Genomic DNA, 27,587 nt, shown 5'->3' on the forward strand with positions numbered 1-27,587 from the left:
GCCTGTGTGTGTGTGTGTGTGTGTGTGTGTGTGTGTGTGTGTGTGTGTGTATTCATTCTATCAGTTATGTCTCCTTAGAGAATCCTGACTGAAGAGATCTTCACAACTACACTGGATATCAGTTAAAAATATTTTCTCACTTTACAGATCAAGAAAAAAGGCTTCAACAGTTCAACAGTCAAACAGTCAGGTTACTCTGTCAGTTAAGGGCAAGAGGCATTGCTTTTTCAGTAAAAATCTTAGCAGGTGGGGGTTTAGTGAATTCAGAAAATAAATTTGAAAATGAATAGTATGAGTTTTTAACCTGTATTTATTAAAAATATAAATCTACAATACACTATTCTTAAAACTGTATGGCATAGTTCAATGAAACAAAAAGAACATAGAAATAGACTCCAGAATATATAGGAATTTACCATCTAATAAACACACCATTATAAAAGGAAGTATGGTTTCATGAATAATTGTGAGAGGATAGGCTAATTGGTAGAAAATGAGGTTACATTTCCCCTTCTATTTGCCAAAATAAATTCCAGATGGATTAATCGTTACAGGTAAAAACAAATTTAGATCAAAAAATAACTACACAGACCAGATATAGGACTTTCCAACCACATAAGTACTGCAACAAAACGTAGAGGACAATGAAACATAGATTTTACTCGGGAGGCAGAGGCAGGAGGATCTCTGTGAATTTAAGGCCAGTCTGGTCTACAGAGCAAGCTCTAGGACATTGAAGACTAAACAGAGAAACTCTGTGTCATAAAACCAAAAAAAGTCTCTGCCTTTTAAAAAATGACTTTCCATACATTAAAAATACTAGAGAGCCAGTGAGATGGCTCAGTGGCAAAAGGCACTCACCCTGCAAGCCCAACAATCCAAGTTAGCTCCCCAGAGCTCATGTAAAGGTAAGAGTGAATCACAATCCACGATGTTGTCCTCTGACCTCTACACACATGGCATGGCACACAAGCCCCACCCATATCAAACAAACACACACAAAACATTCTCTCTTTAAATAATAAAAGGAAAAACTAGAGAGAAGAAACATATATGCCTGATTTTGTGAGAAATCTTTCTAAATTGATAAAAAAAAAAATATACTTGCTCAAGGAAAGTACCAAAGGCTACCAGAAATTTATTAAGGGAGAAGTTCTCTTTTGTTTTTGTTTTTGTTTGTTTGTTTGTTTGTTTGTTTGTTTGTTTCAAGACAGGGTTTCTCTGTGTAGCCCTGGCTATCCTGGAACTCGCTTTGTAGACTCAAACATTTGCCTGTCTCTGCCTCCCAAGTGCTGGGACTAAAGGCATGCACCACCACCACCCAGCTTTGTTTTTATTTTGTAAGACATTATCTCACTATGTAGTCATAGGGTGGGGCCTTAATTCAATAGGACTTGTATCCTCCTGTGAAGAGGATGAGACACTAAAAATGTGTGAACATATTAAAAAAAGGTGTGAGAATACAGCAAGGAAGAAGCCATCTGCAAGCCATACAAAGAGGCCTTACCAGAAACTAACCCTTTTGTCACCTTGATCTTGGATTTCCCAGTCTCCAGAACCATGAAATATGTGTATTCTGTTGATTAAACAATCAAGTCTATAGGATTTTGTTGTCATAACCCAAGCAAACATCCAAGTATATAGTCAGAAGTTCACTTGCTAGATCATACGCTAATGCCATGTTAAACTTTTGAGGACCTAGCCAAATGTCTTCCACATTGGATACACAATTTTATATTCCTATTAGAAAAGGAAGGAGGTTCAATCTTCTCCACATTCTTAATATAATTTTCTGAAACAGGGTCTTGCTATATAGTTCAAGCTGGCCTTGAACACACAATCTTCCTGCCTTAACCTCTCTCAAGTGCTAGGATTACAAGTATAAACCACCAAAGCTAACTGAGCTCAATAATTTTTATTTCAGTGTTATAATAATAATAATAATAATAATAATAATAATAATAATAGCATCTAATTAGAGAAGACTGGCTAAATAAACTAGAATAAAACCTTATAATAGATTATGCCACTAAGATAATTTTAAAGATGTAGAAGAGCTTAGGATATAATTTTAAGAAACAAAAGCAAAGCCCGGCATCACCTTTAATCCCACCCTTGGGAGGCAGACAGGTGGATCTCTGTGAGTTTAGGACACCCTGGTCTACACAGTGAGTTCCAGGCCAGACAGGGATATACAGTGAGACCGTCTAAAACAAAATAAAAATGACAAAAGACAAGCTCAAGATTAGAAGCTCTTATCAGGAGCTACAGAGATGGCTCAGTGATTAAGAGCACTTGCTGCTCTTATAGAGGACCAGGGTTCAATTCCCACCCATGGTGGCTCAGTTACTTCAGTTCCAGGAGATCTAACATCCTCTTCTGACCTCTGCAGGTACCAGGCACACACATGGTGCATAGGTAAGCATTCAGGCAGGCAAATATACATTAAAACTTAAATATTAAAAAAAAACCTCTTATCAAGTTGGAGAGATGGCTCAGTCTGTAAAGTGCTTGCCACACAAGCATGTGGACTTGATCTTGGGTCCCTGGCACTCACATAAAACACTAGACATGAGCACTGAGAAGGCTCAGTAATTAACAGCACTTGCTCTCGCAGAGGATCTGGGTTCATTTCCTATTACCCATATGGTGACTCACAACCATCTTTATTTAACTCTAGTCTTAAGGAAATCCAATGCCTTCTTCTGACTTCCATGAGCTCCAAGCATGCATATGGTGCACATATATGCAGCAAAAAGCTCATACACATAAAATATAATAAACAAATCTAAAACAAAACATTAGGCATGGTGGCACATGCTTGTAATCCTAGAGGCAGAGACAGGAGAACCCCTGGAGCTCCTTGGCAAGTGAGTTTAGCAGACTCTGTGATCTCCAAGTTCAATGAGAGACCCTGTCTCAAAAAAAAATAAGTTGGGGAGGGATCAACAAGATGGTTCAAAGGACAAGTATTTGCCTTGTAAACAAATCAACCTCAGCTGAATCCATGGGACTGACTTGAAGGTGGAAGGAAAGAACCAAATTAAATTGCGCTCTGTGGCACATAAGCACAAATAAACATCACAAACACACACACAAACACACACACACACACACACACACAAATTAAATTAAATTTAAATTTAAACTAAGGTTGGGAGAGCATTTGAGGAAGACATCCAATGTTGACCTTTAGCCTCCAACAGCACATGCACACAGACACACACACACACACACACACACACACACACACACACACACACGAACATGTCCACACACATACACACTCAAAAATAAAATAAAATAAAATAAACCTCTTATATGTGGAGCAGCCAGAGAATTAGTGTAGAGAGTCCTCAGAAAACTAAAAATAAAACTATCATAATAGTCAGCTATACCACTGGGTATATACTCAAAAGAATCTAATATGTCCTCCACAGAGATGCTTGCACATCAGTGTTTACTGCTGCAGTACTCACAATAGCCAAGATAATGGAACCAGTCTAGAAGCCCATCAATTGATGAATAAATATGCTATACACATAACAATCAAATTCTATTCAGCTGTAAAGAAGAATGAAATTAAGTCATTTTCAGGAAGATGGATGGAACTAGAGATGACTATGCTAAATAAAATAAGCCAGAGTCAGGTAAATGCTACAAGTTTTCTCTCATATGCAGAATCAAGATTTGTGTGTGTGTGTGTGTGTGTGTGTGTGTGTGTGTGTGTGTGAGAGAGAGAGAGAGAGACAGAGACAGAGACAGAGAGAGACAGAGAGACAGAGACAGAGAGAGACAGAAAGAGAGAGAGAGAGAGACAGAGAGAGACAGAGAGAGAGAGAGAGAGAGAGAGAGAGAGAGAGAGAGAGAGAAAGAGAGAGGCAAGGAGGGAACTAATGAGGAAACAAAGGAATTATTGGGGCAAATATGAGCTAGGTTTAATGATATATGTGGATGAAAACATCATAATGAAATCTATTATTTTGTACAATAACTAAAAAAAAAGATGGGAGATGTAACCTGTGGTCAAGCGCTTGCCTAGCATGTGTAAGGACCTGGTTCAACCCCCAGTACCTCGAAAATCTAATTCAGAAATTAAAAATCTCTTATATTATGTAATGTCTTATTTTACAAACAAAGGGATTAGAACAAAAAATAGCAAAAATAGAGTATGAATTTAAAATTGGGTTTTATTTATATTTTTATATCACCTATATTTTCTAACACATGCATATTATTTTAACTGACTTTTAAACAAAGGGGTTGAGGGCTGAAGAGATGACTCAGTGGTTAAGAGCACCTTCTGCTCTTCCAAAGAACCCGAGTTCAGTTCCCAGCACCTATAATAACATCTCACAACTATCTGGAACTCCAGTTCTAGGGGATCCAACGCCCTCTTGTGGCCTATGAATACCAGTGGTGCACAGAAATACATACAGGCAAAACACCCATTCAAGTTAAGATGACATAAAAAGAAATTAAACAGGGTTGGAGGGATAGCTCTGTCACAGAATTTTCTGTGCAAGCATGAGGGTTAGACAACCCCCAGACTCATATAAAAAATATGAGACACGGTGGTACATACTTATAATCCCAGCACTAGAGAGGCAGAGACAAGGGTATCCCTGGGGCTCACTGGTCAGCTAGGATAACCTAACTAATTTGGCAAGTCATAGATCCCAGAGAGAGACCCTGCCTCTAAAAACAGGGAGGAATGACACCCAAAGTTGTCCTCTGGCTTACATATGCATGTACAACCACACACACATGAACACACACACAAACACCTCTAAAGGGGCTTAGTTTTTGAAGAACGGTGAGCTATGTACCAATCAAAAATAAGACTGTAAGAATAGTACAGCTCCTTGCTAAAGGATTACAATATATATTTTTTCAAAAAGAAGAAATGTATAAAGAAAACTGTCATGCTCAAGTGCTTAGCATCATGCCTAGAATTATAGATAGAGCCTCATTTTAAGCAAACTTGCCATATAAAAACATTGAGAAAATGTAAATTTATACAGATCTATGTTTTACCACATTTTTAGTGCTGCTCTCAACTTGGTTATAGAAGCTGCCCCCACCCAGCCCTGCAGTGGAAGGGGTCAATGCAGACACTCAGATCTGATCAAAGCGCTGAGAATAAGTGACTGTTGAGCTCAGTCATAAATGAGACATCTATGTTGACCCCACTAAAGCTCAGAGAACATCATGGAAGAAGGACAGGAAAGAGTACAAGAGCCGGAGGATTTGGAATGTTGTTTTCTGGACATGACAGGACCACTGTTCTCATGAACAAACAGCTTCTATGGTTACCTACACAGGACCAAGCCAGTTGATAATTCCAGAAATAATGAAGGAGGGGCTCATGAGGCTCCACCTTTAGCTGAGGAGCTGTCAGCAATTGATGGCTGCTGGGGATGGACGTTGTTTTTTCTTTAGGGGTGTGGTTGCCAGATAATAAATGACTCCATACCCACGCACATGCACGCAGCACTAATTGGACTCAGTGGGTTATAAAGAATAAAAAGAAGAGGGAATGAAGTTGTGACAGGCATGTGTTGGGGATTCTGGGGAAGGCCAAGACACTTTGTATGTATCATGGAATTGTCAAGAAAAATTTAAATACATTTTTAAAAAAGCATTCAGTTTTCATATTTATCTCTGATTATTTGTAGGAGTGGACATATTTTCACATCAATTAGATAATTAAATTCCCTGTTTTATGAACTGTTCATGTTTCTCAGAAAGCATCAGTGCTTTTCAAAAAATCAACTTGTAAGCTGGTGTAGTAGCATATGCCTTTAATCCTAGCACCTGAGAGGAAAAGACATGCAGATCTCTGTGAGTTCTAGGGCAGCCTGGTCTACATAGAAAGTTTCAGGGCAGCCAGAGCTATAGAGAGAGGCCCTGTCTCAAAAAATCAACTTGTACAATTCTTTTATTATTTTTTTTATGTGTATGGGTTTGCCTACATGCATGTCTGCATCACATGCATGCCTAGTACCCACAGAAGCCAGAAGAGGGTGTCAGATCCCCTGGAACTGAAGTTACAGATGCCATCACTTGAGTGCTGGGAATTGAACCCAGGTCCTCTGGAAGAGCAGCCAGGGCTATTAACCACTGAGCCATTTCCAATCCCTTATATGAGTTCTTTTATTTTTTCTTTAGTTTTTCCAAAACAGGGCTTCTCTATTTAGTCCTGGCTGTCCTGGAATTCTCTTTGTAGACCAGGCTTGCCTCGAACTTCCAGATACCCACATACCTCTGCCTCCTAAAGGGATGCACCATCACACCTGGCTATATGAGTGCTGTATATTTAAGAATATTAGCCGGGCGGTGGTGGCGCACGCCTTTAATCCCAGCACTCGGGAGGCAGAGACAGACGGATCTCTGTGAGTTCAAGGCCAGCCTGGGCTACCAAGTGAGTTCCAGGAGAGGCGCAAAGCTACACAGAGAAACCCTGTCTCGAAAAACCTTAAAAAAAAAAGAATATTAATAAAGAGAGGGAATTCTTCATGAAACCTTCACATCACACTTTAAATATTGTTTGTAGTCCATTTAAAATTAGTCTTGATTTATAAACTCTAACCCACATATCAATTTGGACCATATAAAAGAATATATATCTCCCCAAACTTTGCCTGAAGAATTGGCTAGTAGGAAAAAAGCAAGATTCTCAGACATGGTACAGAGTGTACAGAATGTCAGAATTACATCAGTGATAACAGCAATGTAACCTATATACCTATCAATGAGCACCTTTATTATCTGTGTATTATCTTCTCCAGAGTTCATCACAAAGTAGGAAGTATGTCTAACACTCATATATGCAGTTGGTAACATAGACCTTGTTTGTATTCTGCACACCTACACACATACAGTAAGAGCAAAGACATAGAAAAAAAGATGAAGGCTTGGACATCAGACCTGATCAAGCATCATCTCATGCCAATTACACGAACTTACACAAAGGTACTTCACTATCATCATCTGTAAAATGGGGATGATACTGGTTTCTAGGGGTTGCTATGAGTCTTAATGAGAGAAAGGACAAGCACTCAGCCCAGGGACTAGTACATAGTGGGAATACAAAGACCATTTTTGCCATAGGCCTTCCTCAATACTGCCCTCCAGTGGACAATGGTATTCTTCTCCTTTGTAAAGTGGGCCACACCTGACATGGATCCAGGAGAGAGAAATTGAGATTTCCCAAACAGGTATTGCTTCCCATTTATCAAAGAGATTTTTTAGACCAGATCTCCATAAGTAGGCTGAGCTGCTGTTGTGTAGGAGCTTCTTTCTTAGCTACATCTACCTTGTTTCTCATCAGAATCTGCCTTCTCATTCCCATTGAATTTTCCCAAGAACTATTGGCCACTCACTGTGAGAGCCCTTGTTCAACTGAGCTTAGCCCTCATCCCCTTGGTTTACTCACCCACACAGTTGTCACAGATGCTACAGTGGGAGGCCCGGGGAGGTCGGAAGATCTTGCATGTATAACAGTATTTCAGTTTCACAATCTGGTTGTTTATCTGGAAATTCTTAATACGAGGAGGTGGTCGCTGGCCCTGTGGCACCGCACCATTGGTGGCTTCTGTAAGTCAGTAAAACAGCTTTAATTCACTGCTATCCTTTGTTTGAGTCCAAAGTTTCACCATCTCCAAAAGTTATGGAGGCCATGAAAGGTCAAGGCTCCTCTTTTCCAGGCAGCCCTACCAGACTAGAATTTCAACATCACACAGCATTCTCCACCTGTCTACTAAATGTCATACAATTTTTACAAGTGATGGACATGTAAAAAGGTGTTTCTTCAAGGGTATTGGGTTGGGAGGGCAGGTTAATTACAAATGAAAAACATAAAAAGAAAAATGGCAAGAATCTGAAATGAAAGCATCTCACTTGACTAATAATCAGAGAAATGAAATTAAAATATAATCTAGCATGTTGGTCACATGCCGTTAATCCCAGCATTCAGGAGGCAGAAGCAAGCAGATCTCCATGAGTCCAAGGCCAACCTGATCTATATAACAAGTTCCAGGCCAGCCAGGGCTACACAGTGAGACCCTATGTCAAAGAAAACTATTGAAACACAAAAATATGCCGGGCGGTGGTGGCACACGCCTTTAATCCCAGCACTCAGGAGGCAGAGTCAGGCGGATCTCTGTGAGTTCGAGACCAGCTCGGTCTCCAAAATGAGTTCCAGGAAAGGCGCAAAGCTACACAGAGAAACCCTGTCTCGAAATACCAAATAAGAAAAAAAAAAATAGCCAGGCAGTGATGGTGCACAACTTTAATCCCAGCATTCTTGGGAGGCAGAGCCAGGGAGATCTCTGTGAGTTCGAGGCCAGCCTGGGCTACAGAGTGAGATCCAGGACAGGCTAAAGCTACACAGAGAAAACCTGCCTCAAAACACCCCCCCCCAAAATACTATTTCTACCTATTACAATTAACAAATATTAAAAAGAAGATAAATACCTAGTATACCTAGAAAAGGTCAGACTTTTATCTTACCAGTGAACAACACATTCGCAGCTACCATAATTTTAAATGTATACACTCTGTAACCTAGTAATTCTACTAGCAAAATTCAAAGAGAACTACAAAGCATGGTTATGCAAGAGTATTTTAATAATGTCCTTTTTAATAGTGAAAACTACCAGCATGGCAGCACATGTCTGCCATCAAAGCACTTAGGAAGTATAAGCAGCAGGATCAGGAATTTGAGCAAAGACTTGGGTACAGAGCACATTAGAGACCAGCCTGGGCTACATGAGACCCTGTCTCAAAAAAACAACAACAACAATGTCTAGAGGGGAAGAACACGTTCAAAGTACATTATATACTATTATGAAAGTGTCCTTGTGAAACCTAGTGCCATATAGAATTAATATATGCCAATTAAATAATATTTCAAGGGCCTGGAGAGTTGGCTCCTCAGTTAAGAACATTTGCTCTTTTTGCAGAGGTCTCGGGTTTGGTTCCCAGCACCAAAATGGCAGCTCACAACTGCTTGAAACTCCTGTGCCAGAGACCTGATGTCCTCTTGTGCCTCTATGGGTACTGCGTGCATGTGGTGCACTTACATACATGCAGGCAAAACATCCACAGACATGAAATAAAATAAAAATATTTTTAAAAAATCGTTTCAAAACCAAAAAGGAGTAGAGGCTCGTGAGACAGCTCAGCAGGCTAAGGCATCTGCCGGAAGCCTAAGGACCTGAGTTTGGTTCCCAGTGAAGGACACAACTGACTCCTGAAAGTTGTCTTCTGACCTACACACACACACACACACCATGATGCATGCAGTAGCCACCCCAAAATAAATAAATAAATGGAATAAAAACAATAAAAATATGTTAAAATAATTTTTCTTCAAAAGGGGGTAAACTGGGGCTGGAAAGGTGGCTTAGCAGTTAAAAGCACACTGACTGCTCTTCCAGAGGATCCAGGTTCAATTCCCAGCACCCACATGGTAGCTCACAACTGTCTGTAACTCTAAGATCTGACAACTTCATACAGACATACATGCAGGCAAAACACCAATGCACATAAAAATAAATAATTTTTTTTTTGTTTTTTTTTTGAGACAGGGTTTCTCCATATAGTTTTGGAGCCTGTCCTGAATCTCCCTCTGTAGACCAGGCTGGCCTCGAACTCACAGAGATCCACCTGGCTCTGCCTCCCAAGTGCTGGAATCAAAGGCATGCACCACCGCTGCCTGGATAAAAGTGAATAATTTTTTTAAAGGGGGTAAACCAAAAGTAACTTGCTTATATTAAAACGGCTGTATTCATATTAAAGAAAAAAATGAAACAAGAATATACTAAAAATACTTCTATGGTAGGTTGTTTTAAATATCTGCTATTTCCCTTAACTGAACTCTTAAGGATCCCTTAATTACTAGGACAAAGGGTATGAGTCCTTAAAGCCACTCTGCTTCTTGTCAAACTGCTTCCCAGACAGACCACATGAATTTGCATGCCTATCCATCCACAGCAGATGAGAGCACTGGGCCCGCTGCACCTTTGCCACCAAGTATAGCTCGAAAAACAGAGTATTTTTCAATTCACTTTGATTTTAAAAATATCTGCCATATGGAACATTTTCCCTTTTTTGCCGAGTGGGGTAGGTGCTGTGAAATCAAACAATAACAGTGTGCTACAAGTCCCAAGAAGAGCAGGCTAGCTATTCCTAAGATGATGATGTAAGTGCCAGCATGCCGCTTTAATAGCTATTTCCATATGCTTTCCAGTAGGGTGTGTGGGGGCACAGAGTTCATGGCAGAATCCAGGGGAGACATGGGGGCAGAACATGGGGTACTTAAGAGCAAGAAAAGGGGAGGTATTGCGAGTACTGTTTTTTCTCTAGCTGGATTAATCTTTCATAGCTACTTTCTCATTCACATGTGGATTCTGCCTATGTCAGCAAGCCTTGCCTCTACTTTATGCTTGCTATTTTCACTCTCACCTTACCCCATGTAGTTTTAGCTCAGATATGTGCAAACCAGTTTTTTCTTTAGCTCAGCTACAACTGCCTGGGTTTTTCCAAAAATAAATATACTACAAAAGCAGAGGAAAACAGTTCAAATAAACAAACACAAAAGCATGGCAGCCTTCACAGTAACATCAAAGAACTAAAGGCTAGCCACAGACTGGCACTCTACTAACACAGAGATTCAGCATTCCAAGTTCTGGGTCACAGAGCGGGGGATACAGCTCAGTAGTAGAGTATGTGCCTAGCATGCCCAGGGGACTGGGTTCAACCCCCAGTACCCAGGGGCAAGGAGGTGATAAAACAAGTCCTGGGTGCCTTTTTTCTGTTCTCATCTTGTTTTTATGTGGACTCAAGCTACTGTCAACACAAAATGGAGAAACACAGCCACCGCTGCTGAGCTAGTGGGCTCCCACTTGCTCCTAGTACTTGCATCATTGACTTTTCACAGTGGGAACTCCCAGGATATCCCCTTTCTAGCCCTGGGATGTTCTATTTCAATTCACGAAGCCATCATGGCTCCTGGTGGTGCTACATTTCAGTCTCGGAGCTGCAGTCTGTAGATTCTAAGCCTGAAATTGCTTCCTGTGCTCCTCTGAGTAGTTCCTGGTACCATGGTAGCCCCTTCTCACTTTGTGTGACCCCCTAAAACAGGAATTCTTGGTCATGGATCCATGAATGAACTTCAGAAGATCTATGAAATTATATCCAAAGTTGTATGTATATGCAAAAAAGAACATTTTATGGAAAGACAGTTTACAGCTTCCCTCAACAAGCAGATGTCTGATGGCCTCCTCCAAAAATGGAAAAGACACTCTCTTGGCAGCAATTCAGCCAGACCTTGGCAACAAATTCTTTCTTCAATGCAACCCAACATGCAGAAAAAGAAAGTACATGGCTTTACAGGCTTACTGTACCTGTCTTACTGAAGTCATGGGTCATCATTTAGGATCTCAGACAGAAAAAGCTGGAATATTAGTCTGAATCTGTAACTACTATGATGATTCCACTCTCCTACCCAACAGGACCACCCACTGTATAACAACTTGCAAGACTCACCTATTTCCATTTCTATGAAAGCTGCTTCATCTGGTAGTGCTCGAGGAATCACCCCAGGGTCACTGAAACTGGTCCTCAACAGTGTGGCCATAGAGAAAAGAAAGAGCATGGCAGCAAACACAGGGATGGCAGGAGACAGCTGAACAGCCAGGTAGCGACACCTGAAGAAAGGAAGCAATTTTACTTTAATGTAATATATATCCAGTCATTGCAACCATGTCAATCTGATCTCCACAACTAGAACAGCAGATCTCCAGGGCAAAAGACTATGTTATTTACTTCCAAACACTTAAGATGTGATTCTAAACACAATGTAACCTCAACACATACTTAATAGATTGAGGTCACCTATGGCATATAAAAACAATCTCAAGGGAACTCCCTTATGCCTAAGATAACCCATGCCTCTTATAACTCATGCCTCTTATCAGGCCTCTAGGAACATTTTGTCTGCCTCAGAAAAGGTTGACACTGGCTAGGGACAGAGAAGCAAGAGCCTGGACTTGTAAGCACCATAGGGTACTTTTGCTCTGGGAATATACAGAGCTTTTCATATCCACTCATCTGGCATTAGGACTGAGCTTAATGAGGAGGAGAAAAAATAGGATCAATCAGGAAGCAGGCTCACAGTGGCACACAGTGGCACACAGAGGGTATCTCAGCATGCTTTAAGACCAGTGAAAAGCTTCCAGGCTGCTGATTGACTCTATAACATCCATTCCTTTTGTCTCCTCAAATAGCTCAGCTAGTGGGTGATGAATGACCATCAGCAATGGAATAAGAAAACTCCTTAACACCACTTTCCAACACCATGTACACTTCTGTCTTTCCTCATAATGCACCTTTTCCTCTCCATATCCCCAATGAACTTATATTTCAGGTCCTAGAAACATCACTGTCATCATGGCAACTACAATTACCAATACCAGGCACTGTGCTAACTACTTTAAACACCTGATTTCATCCAACTCTCACACCAAAGCTACAAGGTAGTAAGTACCCCTTATATTTATTGATAGATGAAGAATTTGAGACTTAAAGAAGTCTCGTCTCCTCCTAAAGGCCTAAGGGAAGCAGCATTCCCCCTTTTCTCCTGCCAATAGCTTCACTGTGAAAGCCTTGCATTATTTCCTAGCTCTTTATCAGTATGTTGATTTTACCTCCCTCAACTTGACTTCTTAAGAGCAACAAACTGGTCTCACAGGACCTTGGGTTCAAATTCTGGTTCTATCAACTCCCAACTACGTGATCACTAATATCAGTTTCCTCATCCGTAAAATGGAGACAGTAGTAGTATTTGGGGGGGGGGACACTATGTAGACCAAATGCCCTACTATAAAAAGTGCTTAGAAGGATACTTAATGCATAATGGACACTAAATAAATGATCTCTATTAACATTAGCATCTGATTGTATATTTGCTAGATATTCATTCAAGTAAGGGAACAAAGAAGCTATCAATAAATACTTGTTGCTCTGAACTGACTATCAAACCGAATGAATGAGAGTATGTGATGTGCATTATTACTGACCTATTTTTATCCATCTCCTCCCAAGGCACATTTCTCCTTGAAAACAGAGATCATCACTGGAGGCAGACTATAAGTGGATGAGCAAGGAGCAGAGGGAGAGCAGAGAAAGTAAGCGGAGAAAAAAGCTTACTTCATCAGCATGGAGAGTAAGCAAGCTGCAGTCTATTCAGGGCAAATGTTTAACTCCAGGCTGTAGGTTTGCTCTAGTCACAGAACAACTCCCATGAGATACTCCCCTGTCTCCCCTCTACAATATAAGTGCACAGAGTGTGTGTGGGGTGTGTGAACGCACTGTTATATTAGGCTAAATAGTATTTATAATGCAAGTCAGCATATGTATTGAACTTGCAAAATGATTTCAGTGGCCTTTTGCTCATTTAAAATTATAATTTGTGGTCTTAGTTTTCTTTTAAGCAATTTACTTCCTTCTTCTAAAAGTCAAAAGGGCATAGGGGGAACATGTCAAGAACTGAAGGACCCGGCAAATGGGTTCAGGGTAACTAAGGGTCATGCATATTACTAGTTTGTAGACTAGTTTCTTTTCCATTACTCCTTTTGCAGGAATACATAATCAAAAAGTAAATTCAGAAACAAAAGTCACCACCACTTGTCAGAGACCCAAAGGACACAGGAGAGTCATGAATCTATGTTTCATGAGCAAGTCAAGTGCAATCACTACACCAACAGAAAGCAGCTATCTTGCTAGTCATCGATCATCTGTAAGATTGCTCTTCAAAACAAAGAAGCAATGTCTCCAGGACTAACTGCCTTGAGTATAGTCTCCAATCAACACGGAAGAGGGAAATCTCATGGGGCACCACCCATAAACAAAGAACTACAGGCAGCTAAGGAATGCTAAGAGCGGGAGAAAAAGCCCCCCCATCCCAGGGAAGAGCCCTCCAATTGCCCAGGGTAGAATTATCTAACACTAAACAGACTGAGCAAGTTGTGTGTGTGTGTGTGTGTGTGTGTGTGTGTGTGTGTGTGTAACGATTAAATAAAAAGAGGCCATAATTTCTTTTTTTTTTGCCATAATTTCTAGAGGGAGCAAGGGGGGCTCATGGGAGGGGTTGGAAATAAGAAATGGAAGGGGAATGATGTAATTATATTTTTTTAAAGCTTTAAAACAGCAGAACTGTTTGATTATCTACCAAAAAGGAGGTTGTTCCTTTTTTAAGATTTATTTATTTGTATTTCATGTGTATATGTATTTTGTATACATGTAGGTATATGCACTACGTGCATGCCTGGTGCCCTTGGAGGTCAGAAGAGCGTATTGGATCCCTCAAACCGGAGTTATAGATGGTTGTGAGCCACTATATGGGTGCTGGGAACCAAACCTAGTTCCTCTTCAAGAGCAGCAACTGATTTTAATCACTGAGCCATCTCACCAAACCCAATTCTTTTTATTTAAGAGAAAAGACATGGAACTAGTAAGACAACCACCAAAGGAAAAAATCAAATCAATGCTGGCCTCTGCAAAGAAGGACCAAAGCTTAACTAAGTCCAATTCCAACACCTGCTGTAGACTAGACAAAAGACAACTTTGATTTGAATTGCACGACACCATCAAGGATAAAGGTCTCTGTAGTCTCCATACAGACTATCTTCTGCACCTGCTAAAACAATCCACTCTGTATGTCAACAAGCACACAACAGGCTCATTGTATTATTCTCTTCCCAGAGATGAGGCTAGTGGCAGCCAGTTGTCCCTAGTAAGTGGGCATGGTTAGAAAGGCAGATGGGAGACCAGCAGGCCTTTCTACTCCAAGTAAGAGGAAATGTCAAAACTAAGACTATTGTGAACTACAACCTATGGTGCCTCTCTTTTAAATAAACATGTTTACATAAAAAACAGCATCCTAAGCAAGGATTGGTGGTGTGTGCCTGTAGTCCCAGCTACTCAAGAGGCTGAATCAGGAGAACTACTTGTGTTCATGAGTTCAAGACCACCTTAGGCAATACAGAGAAACATACGTTTAAAAAAACTCCCTCAGTGTGGAAAGGTTGGGAATATATTTGTCAAAGGTCACATAATTTCAGTAAGGAAGAATAGATTCAAGAGATCCACCACACATAACAGTGACTATAGCTAATAATAATACTTGAAAATGGTTCAAATTAGATTTTAAATGTTCTCTCCACAAGAAAAGATAAGTACATGCAATGCTACATATGTTAATGAGCTTCATTTTAACCATTCTACAACATATACATGCATCAAAATGTGTTGTTCTCTATCAATATAGTTTGTATTTGCCACTTCTCAAACATTTGAACCTTATTTTAGTTCCATGACTACACTAAGCTGGAAGTCTATCTTTGACAGGAATAAGCTCCTTAAAAATTTAGCAGTAATTCCCCAAAGTCAAGGTAACCTCAAACTTCACTAATTTGTCTTAGAGAAATATTTGACCTATTATCTACAAACTAATCACTTTTCAAACTCCCTTCTACTTTCCGTCTATATCATTTATTGGAATAATGATATCCACACTCTCATGGAAATAGAAGTCTCTTTTTTCTTCCAAGTACCAGGAGGCCGTCCTCCTTCCAGGGGTTAGAAGTTCCCATTCTTACTTTATAAATAAGCCACGTGCCCACTAAAGCATTCATTTCTGATACCTGAAAGGACATTATCATTTTAAAGTATCCTCTCCCTACTCCTTGACTGACCTCAGGCTTCCATAGCTGGGCTAGAATACTGGATTTCCATATGTTCCCATGAGCCACATGCTGGTACTGACCAGCAGTATCCAGCAGTGCCAGGCTAGGCTAGTGCATCATGCCCCATGCCCCACCCCCAGCATGCTAGTTCATTGGAGGAATGATAGTAATGGCACAGACTTCAATTCACTTGAAAAAATTCTCAAAATAGATTCATGAGTGGAGCTGGTAAGAGACCAAATAGATTCTATGTTAGGGCTCTGCCTCACAGACTGCAATCTTGGATTGTTCTATATAACACTCTGCCTCTAAGTCCCTAATAGTTTTCTTCCTACATTTTTAATGCTTTGTTTGTTCTTTTATCAGTGCAATCAATAAGCCAACATGTATTTATTGCTCTAACAACTGAAGAACAAGAAAAATAGGAGCTAATTTTGTTGGGGAAAACATAACTAACATATGAAACAGCTAAAGCATAAGATGAGACCAATAATCAAGTGTTAGAATGGTGATTCAGACTCTCTGGACTGTAAGTGGTCAGGAAAGAGCTCTCTTGGGGAGCTGGTGGCTGTTGAAACTGTTCCAATAGCAGCTGTTAAGGATGGCTTTAAGGAAGAGCTGTGCTTTTAACAGCAAGAAGGGCCTAAGGATCTGAGCCCAATGATGCCCTTTTATCCAACATGATAGAAATAACACTTCGCTTTAATTCCTCCCAGATATAGGTGGTTAGTTGTCTCCTTACTACTTAGGGCATACATTGAACATTTCTGTTTCCACAAAATTCATGCTGAAATCCCAACTCCTGATTCAATAGCATCTGCAGGCGGGGTGAAACCCTTGGTAAATGATTATGTCACCTAAGTCTCCATCTTCACAAATCAGATTAATGACTCATAATAACAAGAGCCCCCTTGCCTTTCTATGATATGAGAAGACTGCAAGAAGACAACCACATCTAAGCTATGAAATAGGTCCTCAAAAGACCCTGATTCTACCAGCACTTTGACCTAAAGCTCTCTAGCCTCTAGAATTGGAAGACATAAATTTCTGTTGTTGAAAAAGCATAGTCTATAGTAGTTTGTGATGGGAGCCCAAACAGACTAGCAAGACTCTACTCCTAGAGCAAAATAACCATGTTAGAACTATCACCCAGAACACAGTTTCAAGGTTATCATAGCTATACTCAGAGTCTGCTGGAAGGGAAGAAGTCCCTTTTAACACTAAAAACTTAATTGAAAATTAACCTCCAGACGTTTTGCTACATAAAGGTCAGAGGAAAATGCATAACCTTCCTTTGCTTCAGTAGAAATTTGCTTCAGTAGAAATGGAGAACACTAACTAAATGGACATTTTCTATTCTGTGGTGATAAAAATTCTCTTTTGAGGAGATATATAATCTGTATCTAGGTAAATCTATTCAGTAACTGTCAAATGTTAGTTGTAATGACAATTTTTAAACTTCAATCACAGTTTACTCCTGCCTAAGAACTTGGTACTGCTGTCAACTATGTATTATGTGTATATATAATATATATATATTATATATACATACATACATACATACAAAGTCCCAAAGTCCACAGACCAGTATTCCAAGGCCTTCCATTAACTAGCCTTATCTAATCATCATCACAAGACTCCTGCCTTCTCATTGCTCCATTTCAGAAACATCCCACTAATTACACTGAATTACCTAGCTTCCTGATTTGGCAAGAGACACAAGATGCCTCCTTTGTTCATTCTTAAACAATACTAGCTCTGACATCTCTGAGGAGGAAGACTTCTGAGGTCTCTTTTCTCCCTCAGTAAGCACCTCAACTCATGTCAGATTGCTGAGAACATCTTTGTTCTTTGTGCTCACCTTTTCCAAAATAGTGAATCACATACTTAATTAAGATTCATTCTAAACTGCCATGGTGGCTCAGACCCACTATCCTAGCACTCAGGAGACTGGGACAAGAAAGATCACTGACTAAAGGCCAGTGTGGATTACCAAGAAAGTTGCGGGCCAGGCTGGACTAAGTAGACTCTTTCTAAAACAAACAAACATACAAACAAATGACTAGCTCTCATTCTTGGCTATAGTTCCATATAATTGGGAAGCTGAAGTAGGAGGCTCACGTGGGTTCAAAGCCATTTGAACAACATAAAGAGATTGCCATCTCAAGAAAGGAAAGACTATAATCCTCTGGGGGGTAAGAGTGCAGCTCAATAGGAGGACACTTGTGAGGCCTTGGGTGGGACAGAAAAAACAATATTCATCTAGCTGAAATTTTAAAAAATATTTTAAAAGCAAATTGACAGTAAGTAAGCCATTACCACAAAAGACGGGGAGAGAATAAAACCATACAGAGGAATTCTGGATGACAGAACCACTAAGAATTATTAAAGAAAATAAAACTGTTTTGGAGACTCATCTTCAAAGAGCATATATTATCAATAGTTACAGCTAGGGATGTAGCTCAGTTGCTATCCTGCCTGTCTAGCATTCAGGATGCCTGAGGTTCCATCCTCAGCACCACATAAAACCAGACATGGTGACACATGCTTGCAATCCCAGCACTCAAAATATAGAGAAAGGAGGATCAAAAGTTCAAAGTCATCCTCAGCTACATAGTGCATTTAAAGCTAACCAAGGCTACATGAGAACTCATCTCAAAGAAGGAAAAAGTTAAGTTTAGCTAAGAACTGTAGTAGACTGATATCAAAGAGGCCATTGACCATTATAGCATTCTAAAACTTCCATTTGGTTAGTCAAGTACAGAACAGCTGTAACCCACATAAAATGCAAGACTGACCTTCACAGAGCAACTGGCAAAGGAACACTCTCTTGGTCAGAGATCATGATAGTCACCTTTACAACTCTTCTCAGTCTCAGTGAAGGATGCTCTTTAGGATAGGCAGTAGATTTCTACTATGTCAAAGTGTGGCTTTGTTCTCTGTAGTTCTGTATTTCCTTAAACCTGGTTAACTGTCATCAGATCTGCTTTTTCTACTGAGTCACGAGCACCCTCAGAGTGTCTAGGTAAGGAGCACACCTTGCTCAATTTCTCTCCCAGCAATTTTCATCCTGGTATTCAGACCTAGGAGTGGCAATAGAGGCAATGATCCTTCATGAACTCACAAAGCATCTTACATTTAAGTGCTCACTTAAAGACAGGCCACTGTGCTCCTGCAAGAATGCCATGCCAGAATGCTGTCAGTTTTCTATAAAATACTCCTTGGTTCCCTAGGAGCATGAGCTTGGGAGATTCTAGCATTTGGCATCATACTCAACTTTAATAATTTGAATGTCTTCAGAACTGCATAGACAAAAGATAAGCATTCAACAGATCTTGAATTAGCTCACTTCTGTAGGCCTGATTTCCTAAACCACAAAAAGGATGGAGAGAGTCTCCAGAGCCCTTTATAACTCTACCATGCTGTGAGTCAAGACTGCAATCTTAAATGCATCCAGAATGTATTCTCCCGGCAACATTTATTGACCACCTACTCCAGTGCAGATCACCACAAGGGGCTACAGACACAGGAGATAACACCTGAGCCTGAAAGAGCTTGAAGCTATACAGGACAAACGAAGAGTGTATGCATAATAGAAACAGAAAAACAGCCAGGTTGGATGTGGTGGCACAGATCCATAATCCCAATACTCAGGGGGTGGAAGCAGGAGGATCAGGAACTCAAAGTCATCATTAGCTACACCGGAAATTCAAGGCTGTCCTGAGATACATGAGAACCCATCAAAGTAAGAACTCAGAAATGTAAGACATGTCACATTATTTGGTACAATGAGCGAATGTACAGTTAAAGGAACTTGAAAGAGGAGGAAAATTTGGGTGTGCTAGGAGAACTGAGATAATTACTAAGCAATAATATAAATCTGTTCTCTAGTTTATCCAATTCAGTGACTTCTCTTCTAATATGCACATCCAAAGAACCCATGGGGACCAGTTTGACAAACATGGGTCTGAAAGCACCTGTATTCAATTTCCTCCACATACAGCACGCAGAGGCCATCAACACCAATCGTAGCAGCAAGGCACATCTATGTAGGGCTCAAGAGTCATACAGTCCTTCTTGCCACATACAAAGTCTGGGGACTTTGATCCCACTAGAAATCCGGTCACACAGTTAAAAGAGAACACTTATAAGTTCGTTCCAAAAACAACGCGTTTGATCCTTTTCCCAGCTCTATACTTCATCAGGAAGTTGAGTCAAACCAAATATCACAAAAGCTTTTCAGTAGTTGGACAGCTCACAGGTTGTCAATGTCTAAGCTAGATAGGGTTTGAGCAAAAGGGCTTAAACATCGTTCCTTGTGCTGAAAGCTAAAACTGGCATCCATATGCACATTTCCTAAATACCTCACCCCTAGAATTAATCAGGATATCCTTTGTCTTTATGCATTTTACACTTTTCACTTCACTCTGAAATGTATGTATACTTACCACAAATACAATGACCTATTGGTAATCTACACTCCCCTTTTGCACCTTCGTGTCCTTTCGGACACATACAGTTAGGCAGAATTTCAGACAGCTCCCAGAGGTTTAACCACTTTGTACTGAATTTCCAATCTGTGACAGCAACCTTGAGGGATGACCACCTAACTTCTTCAGAAACACTTCTAACAGTTTGGTGCTAACTCCTCCCAGGTGAGTGATCTTTTAGGTTGTTTTATGTATTCAACATAAAACCTGTCCACTTAAAATTACAGCTCTCTCCTTGGAACATCCAAGATTTGTAAAAGCAAAATTTCAAAGTGCAAGGCTGGCACTAGGACCAACACTGCACAGTTTTTTTTCATGAAGGGGCACCCACATGACTGACCAGACTGCTCAAGCCATCTGGCTGGTCCACAGCTATGCCAAATACAGCGATGAATCTGCTCACACTTGTTCCTAAGCACCAGCTGCCAACAGGACCTGGTTGATAAAAAGCACATCCAGATGTGTATCAAGATTTGAACTACCTTCCTAGGTGGTAAAAATGAAACAGCTAGAGGATATGGAGTCTAGACTCACAGATAATTTAAGAATGAAAACAGACAGCAATCTGTGAATTTAAATATACTCTCCTATCACATCTTGGTCTTTTGGCTAATGTCAAATGTCATCATCACCCACCTGAAATTAGGGACTGGATCATCTGGTTTCCTTAGGTCTCATTGCATCTTAATACTAACATTAGAGCCCCAACTCTGTCCTCCAAACCTTACTAGCCTCCACTATTTGGTTGAGAGTAAATTATAGACTAGTTAACCAGAAAAAAAGACTCAATTCCGCATTGTTAGGTTGTTGTGCCTTGTACAGCCTACCATTAGATAGATACAAAGTAGCCACCATTTGATTATCCATGTGCCTGCATGTGCCCCCCCCCACACTACCTTTCTTATTAAGAGCATTCATCACCTAAAAGCATTCATCACAGGAGTCCTCTTTTCTTTGTTCAGATTTACACTTCCCCATTCCACTACTAAGCTAACTCATTTACTTCCTTCTTCCCTCCCTCCCCCAGCCTTTACTTTTGAAATATTTACTCTTTCAAACAGACAGCTGGAACTCGGGGCAGTTTTACAAAACTTTGTACCTACAGAAAAACTCCAAGAAATAATTTTGAAATGGGAGTCATCTTGGCAGAAAACTTATAAGCCTCTGTTGAACAGTAATTTAGCTAATTAGAAGCTTCATCCCATGGGCAGTTTTTTTCAGAGGCCTTCAGGGGCCTAAGTGGAACAGATCCAAGTCACAGTCTCTTTAAGCCTTCCAGGTAGAAAAAAGAGAAAGCCCATGTTGCTCTGACCAAACAGGAGGTTTCCTGGACCCAGAACTACCACCTCACTCAGAGCCTGGAAACAAGTCTCAACTCTGTCGTGAAAAATTCCAATCATAAACATCTAAGTGCAGAGATGAGGGGACCAAAAGGACAAGAGAGAAGGAGAATGACAGCAGAATACAATGTTGTACTTCCATCCAGAAGAAAAAGAAGAACGAAGCAAGGAAAATGGAGAAAGAAGAGTGAGCTGAAGGAAAAAAACAAACTGTTTTCTGTTTTCTGCCTGGCTGCACATGCTCACTTGTAGCACACATAAGCACATGGTGCATGTACACACACACACACACACACACACACACACACACACACACACACACACTGAGCTGTAAAACTCAGAATGTAAAACAGGTAACAAGCCTTCAACAGCCTACCTAACTTCATGGAAAGCCTCCACAAAGTCAGCAGCAGTAACAACAAAAGGACCTTTAACGAAGACTTCATTTGATCTTATTTTACCAGCGCTGTTACAGAACATTAGAACACTCTTCCCACTGCTGTTACTCAAGCCAGCTGCAAACATCAAAAGTCTAGCAAAGTCGCCCCCAAATCACTCTGAGCGGCACAGAGAAAGCCTGTAACCCTTACAGAAAGACAACAGTGAGTCTCAATGGACTGGAGCTCATTTTAATTACCTACTCAGTTTGGCCAAGGAGCCCCCTCGGCATCTCCCAGCCACACCCCAGCATGGGAACTCTTATTTCCAGGTCACCCATGAACACAAGCCATGGCAGGCTCACAGCAGGTGTGGCCTCAGTATGTACACCTCTTGTTTCCTCAAGGTCCTCCTTAATACAGTAATCCCAAAACAATTAGCACGGCTCCCATCCCTAGAGTGTAGAATCTTTCTCAGCATACCCAGTAGTCACGCCACGGTGCACTAGGTAGACTCCAACTGGCCACCTCCCTGCAGCAGTGACCTACACAGACTTCAAACAGTGTCTCTAGTACTAGGTGTCACATCACACAGGTTTATATATTTTTATACTGAATGATTTTTGAGGGAAAGAAAGAACAGCTCACACTTCAAGAGCACCTATATGGCATCCCCACAGTTCCTTTGTGGTACAGATGATACTGGGACCAATCTTCAGGTTCCTATTCAATATGTTTTTCAACTTAACAGCTAGGTAAGAACTAGGGCTTACAGAGATCGGACCCAAAGTAGCAGATTAGGTGGATATTGTTGAGTGGTGTTGTAATAATGAGGGTTACTCCCAGACTTGGGAGGGGTAGAGAAGAAGCAATTTGTCACTAAGTTACAATCAATGAAAGGAGGTGAATAATTAAGAAAAACTCCCTTGTTTGTCAGGGGTTCTCCCCACCAGTGCCACGAAGTTGATGCTAAAGTTCTTGGTCTTTTTACGGAATATACAGCCTACTATCACCAAAAGCAGTGAATTCAATAGACACAGCCTATAGACATTGTTCAACAAAAGAGTAAAGGCAAGCAAGAACCACCACAAATGGCCAGGAAAGACAGTTTCATTCCTGGGACCCAAATTACTCATCACCAGACAACTGTATTCAAAGAAAACTCACTCGAAGGCGAAGAAGAGTGTGCATGTCCCCAGGATGAGGAAGAGGGTCAAGTAGAAGATGCCCTTCTGCCGGGCCATCATGACGCGGCCATCACAGCAGAAGGTGTTCCTGCCGGGGAGTTTCTCCCACTTCCGTGTCACCTTCTTTCTCACCACCATCACAGACATGATTGGAGGTCCTGGTCCAAAAGCGGGCGACTACACAAGAGCAGAGACAGAGCCCGGCTTTGAAATCACATCGGGTACTATTGCGGCCACTGGGTCAAACATTATCAAGAGTCCTAAAAAAAAAAGCAAAGGGGAGGAAACGTGAGACAAGAATAACAAAATGCAACTGAAACCTCATTTCCTAAAGACAGAAAGAGTAACACTGCCTGGAGGAGTGGGAAGGGGGAAGTTTGAAATGTCTAATCTGTGTTTGCTCTCTAAAGAGGAAAACAAAAGAAAGAAAAAACAGTTCTCCAAAAGGGGAGGGAACTAGTATTTCTTAAATAATAAATCCCATTTCCAAACTAATGCTGATGATTTGGTTAATCGTGAGTCTTGGAAGTAAGTAGGAATCCTGCAAGTGGCCACCCTAATTACTATACTTTACCAATAAGTAAACTGAGGACCAGTGAGATGTGATAACATACCCAGGGGCACCCAGCAACAAAGCTGACACAAGAAAGCATGCCCACTGACTTCCAGTCCCTGGCACATTCCACTCCACCACAATATTCTTTAGTCCTCATTAAGAGACCTAGCCAAAGAATCCTAGCAGGTTTTTGTTTTCTTGTTGTTGTTTGTCTCTAAGCAGCCCTTCCCCTCCCTCTTCTACTCCTTCACCTTCTTTCAATCAACCTTTCAAAACAGTAATTACAGGAGGGAAAAAGTAACCCTGCGCCTGGGGTCGGATGTTCTGAGCAGTCTGTACACATACACACATCGTATTTACACAAAACAGATTTCCCCGAATCAAACCTTCTGTAACTTCCTGAGTCCGAAAATGAAACAGTCTTGCTGGTCTAGCTTAGCATTTGTGGGACTCTTAATAAACCACATCACCCTGTAGATAAAAGGCTTCCTTTAACCGGAGAGATTCTGGAATGGTTGGCAACTGATGATGGGGTGAGGGGTGGCTGAGGGCGGTGGCAGCAGCTAAGGTAAGTCCCTTGAGGACTTCCTGGGACATGTCACCAATACCATTTCTAGTCAGCATGCTGGATTTCCAGGCCTACCTAGCCTTTCCCAGTCACTGTCATCCTTATCTTCCTCTCAGGTGTGGGGCTGTGTCCTCTATTTACTGGCACCACATGCCCCATGCTGGCAAGAATGAGGCGGAAGCCTGCAGCCTGATGAGCAAGAAACAACCAGCCAGAGATCATTCTCGAGCTAGAGAGGGCAAAGGTCCAAAAGAGGACTAAGAGCGGAGCTGCGAGATGGAAAGGTGTCAGGCTTGGGAAAGGGGAGGGGGCCCCAGAGGTGCAAAGATCACTTCCTTTGTGTAAAACTAACCTGGCACACCATCTCCTCCTCATAAACTGACCCAGCAGGAGAACACAGACTAGGAAGGCGAGCCCAACCTGGGAGCAGAAAAATGAAAATCCTTCGGAAAGCCGCGACCGACCGACCGACCGACCGGGTTCAGCAGCCAGCCGAGCGCCAGAAGCCGGGGCTGGGCAGCGGCTCGGCCTCAGGAGGCCCGCCCTGCCTCCGCCACGCAGCCGACCACCGCCCCAGGCTGACTGGGACGCGCGCCACATCCACACGCACACGCGTCCACAAGCTCGTACACACTCACACACGCCCCGCCACGTGTAGTCACCCCGGGCCAGGGGCTCGGCGGCTGGCGAGCTGAGCAGGGCGGTGCCAACGTCCCCGGGTCCCAGCGGAGCTGAAGGGGGGCATGCAGCCCTGCAGACAGCGGAGCCCCGGAGACACCCCCCCACCCCCACCCCTCTTACCTGAATGAGGGAGACCGAACTCGGCTGGCACCGGAGGGCAGAAAGTGCACTGTCCCCGGGGATCGCGTCGGCCGCCAAAGGTGGTAGCGACTTCTCCCTGACAGGGAGGGTGCCTCCTCCTGACAAGGGGCCCCAATGGTCGGGGCCCTAAACCAGCTGTGGCAACCGCCCACCGCTGGCGGAATGGAACGCTCCTCACGTCACCAGGTCGCTCCAGTAGTTGCTCATCCTCCATTGGCTAACCAGTCACAGTGCCTCCATCCCGCCCCTGCCACGTACTGCCATTGGCTACTTCGGACGCCACTCCGGAGTGACTCCGCCCACTCCCCCACCCATCTCCTGCTACAAGCCCACCTGCCAAGCCACAGCCAGCCTCTCTCTGGGGCCCGAGCACCAGTATGTGAAGTGTTCCCTTCTATTAATATAGTTACGCAAAAGCGGAGGCGAAAGGTAGTGTGGACTGGGCAGGGGAGGAGCCAAGAGCAGCCTCCCCACAAACACAGGGCGAGGTGCTGAAGCAACACTAGCTCACAGATCCGGACGCTCACTCTGAATTAGGTCTGCCCCGGCCTCTCCAGTACTGTTTGCCTTAAAATCGACCAAGGTCTGTTAATGGGCATCTTTATGTTAAGTTCTCTGCTTCCCAAGTCCCATTCAGGGGCCAGGGACTCCGACGCAATCTCGAAGGCTTTCAGAAGGAAAAAAAAAGATGAAAAAGAATAACCGTCTCTGAGAGCATCGTTTTGTGATATTGAAAATAAGTAACTGACATTAAGGGAGTTGGGATAACTCCACTGAGACAATGTAAATACTTCCAGGTAGATAATGAGGTAAAGATTGCCAAAAGGTGGTTAGTTTCCATTAGAACTTGAGATCTTGTTGGGTGTGGTGAGGCAGAAATAAGTAGGTTTCTATAGATTTGAGGCCAGCCTGGTCTACAGTATGAGTTCCAGGCCAGACAGGGCTACATAGTAAGATCCCGTTTCAAAAGAATCAAACAAAAGAACTGGATGATAATTAAGGGAGGGGCATCCAAGGCACAATTTTCATACATCACCCAGATTGGTTCTTTCCTTCTATGCCCCCTCTGCAGTTACTGCCTTGGCTATCAATTGTCGTAACATCATTTAGAAATTTGAAACTGGAGTGAGGAAAACAGCTAAGAATCACAGCATTATATTATAGGGTGGATGTTAAGAGGCACCAGGTCTTTTTCCACCGGTATGGCTGGTTCTTGCCTTCCAAATAATATGAGGGATGATTTAAAGTGGTCTGTCCTTGCCTACCACACTGTCTATGTTACCAGCCCAGGTTTTCCAGAGCTTGACCAAAGTTTCCCTAGGGTCACAGTAGTTGAATTAGTAGAGAAGGGACTGCCAATGCTCTCCCAAAGGCGGCTTTGTGATAGTTTTAATGTAAGACTACATACATGGTCAAGAATTATTCTTCCTTTATAGTATTTTGGTCCCATACAATAGAAAACAAAAATCTTTATAACAGTAATTATTCTTGACACATTTATGATGCCTTCCAATCAAAAAAATTAAAGGATTTAAAAAGCATGACCCAATTGTCTTACAAGAGAGTTGTGTTATAATTAATTTGTAGTTGAAAGTATGTCTTTATAAACCTCCTGTTGTTCCTGAGTACTCAGGCTGACTATAATCATTGGTTTATTCCTTAGGAAGCATGTGATCAGCATTATTGCCTCCAATTCCTGGAGGGTACTGGTATTATTACACACTTGGCATGGAAGGGACAGGAACTTCTCTTGGCCCTGTCAACTCTCTGAATTCCCAAGCCTGTGCATATGAGATGCTCTTAGGAATTGCATGCTCAGCCTAGCTGCCATTCTTGTGAGTGTAGAGCCATCAGAATGAAGTGACCAAAGAAAAACATGCTTTGGTCATCACTCAGATGCAGGTGAAGCCTAGGAAGTTCTGGAATGAACATAACTTAGCAACTCATTCCTGAGCTCTGCCCCTCCCTGATCTGGGTCACGTTCTCTCTGGGATTAAATGGTTTTGTAAGTCAGGCTTGTTTTATTACAACTTGTTACTAGTATTGCTCACTGAAAGAAAAATAAGGAAATTTTATATGGATAAATATTCCATAGCACGTCTTTCTACACAATTACATCATTTTACATAATCCTGAAGGTCTTAGTAAAAAAGTATAACTAAGATGGATTTTCCTTTCTTTTTCTCTTTCTTTTCTTCCCTTTGCTGTTTTCGACAAACTTCCCTACTTTATGCGTCCAAATCAGTGTTGGCTCTTTTGAAGGGGAGTTGCAGTCATCGAATAAGCAGGAGAAACACTACTAGAATCAAGGGGTAGCCTTCCATTTTATAAGACAGCTCAAGATTTAGTGGTATATGTTCTAGCATGCTATTTTTTTAAAAGAATTTGTCTTCATATTTATGGCATGTGTGTATGTGTATATGCATGTGTAGGTATAAAGTAATGTTGAAGGTATTCAGACCCTGAATGCCATCACTGGATTGGACACTGCTTGT

At 41.7% G+C, this 27,587-nt stretch overlaps 1 protein-coding gene across 1 annotated transcript in view; it reads right to left on the reverse strand.

The window, feature by feature from the left end:
* The window catches only part of Zdhhc9 (zinc finger DHHC-type palmitoyltransferase 9), a 34,246-nt gene extending 10,928 nt beyond the window's left edge, over window positions 1-23,318 (reverse strand). Inside the window, exons 1-3 of the mRNA XM_059250517.1 lie at window positions 23,127-23,318; window positions 11,554-11,714; window positions 7,439-7,597 (exon numbers count right to left, since the gene is read on the reverse strand). Of these exons, the coding sequence (XP_059106500.1) occupies window positions 7,439-7,597; window positions 11,554-11,714; window positions 23,127-23,293 (487 nt within the window). The 5' untranslated portion in view covers window positions 23,294-23,318. The remainder of the gene's footprint in view (window positions 1-7,438; window positions 7,598-11,553; window positions 11,715-23,126) is intronic.
* Window positions 23,319-27,587: the final 4,269 nt, after the last annotated feature.

Source organism: Peromyscus eremicus, chromosome X (genome assembly GCF_949786415.1).
Source record: "Peromyscus eremicus chromosome X, PerEre_H2_v1, whole genome shotgun sequence".
Taxonomy (NCBI): Eukaryota; Metazoa; Chordata; class Mammalia; order Rodentia; family Cricetidae; genus Peromyscus; species Peromyscus eremicus.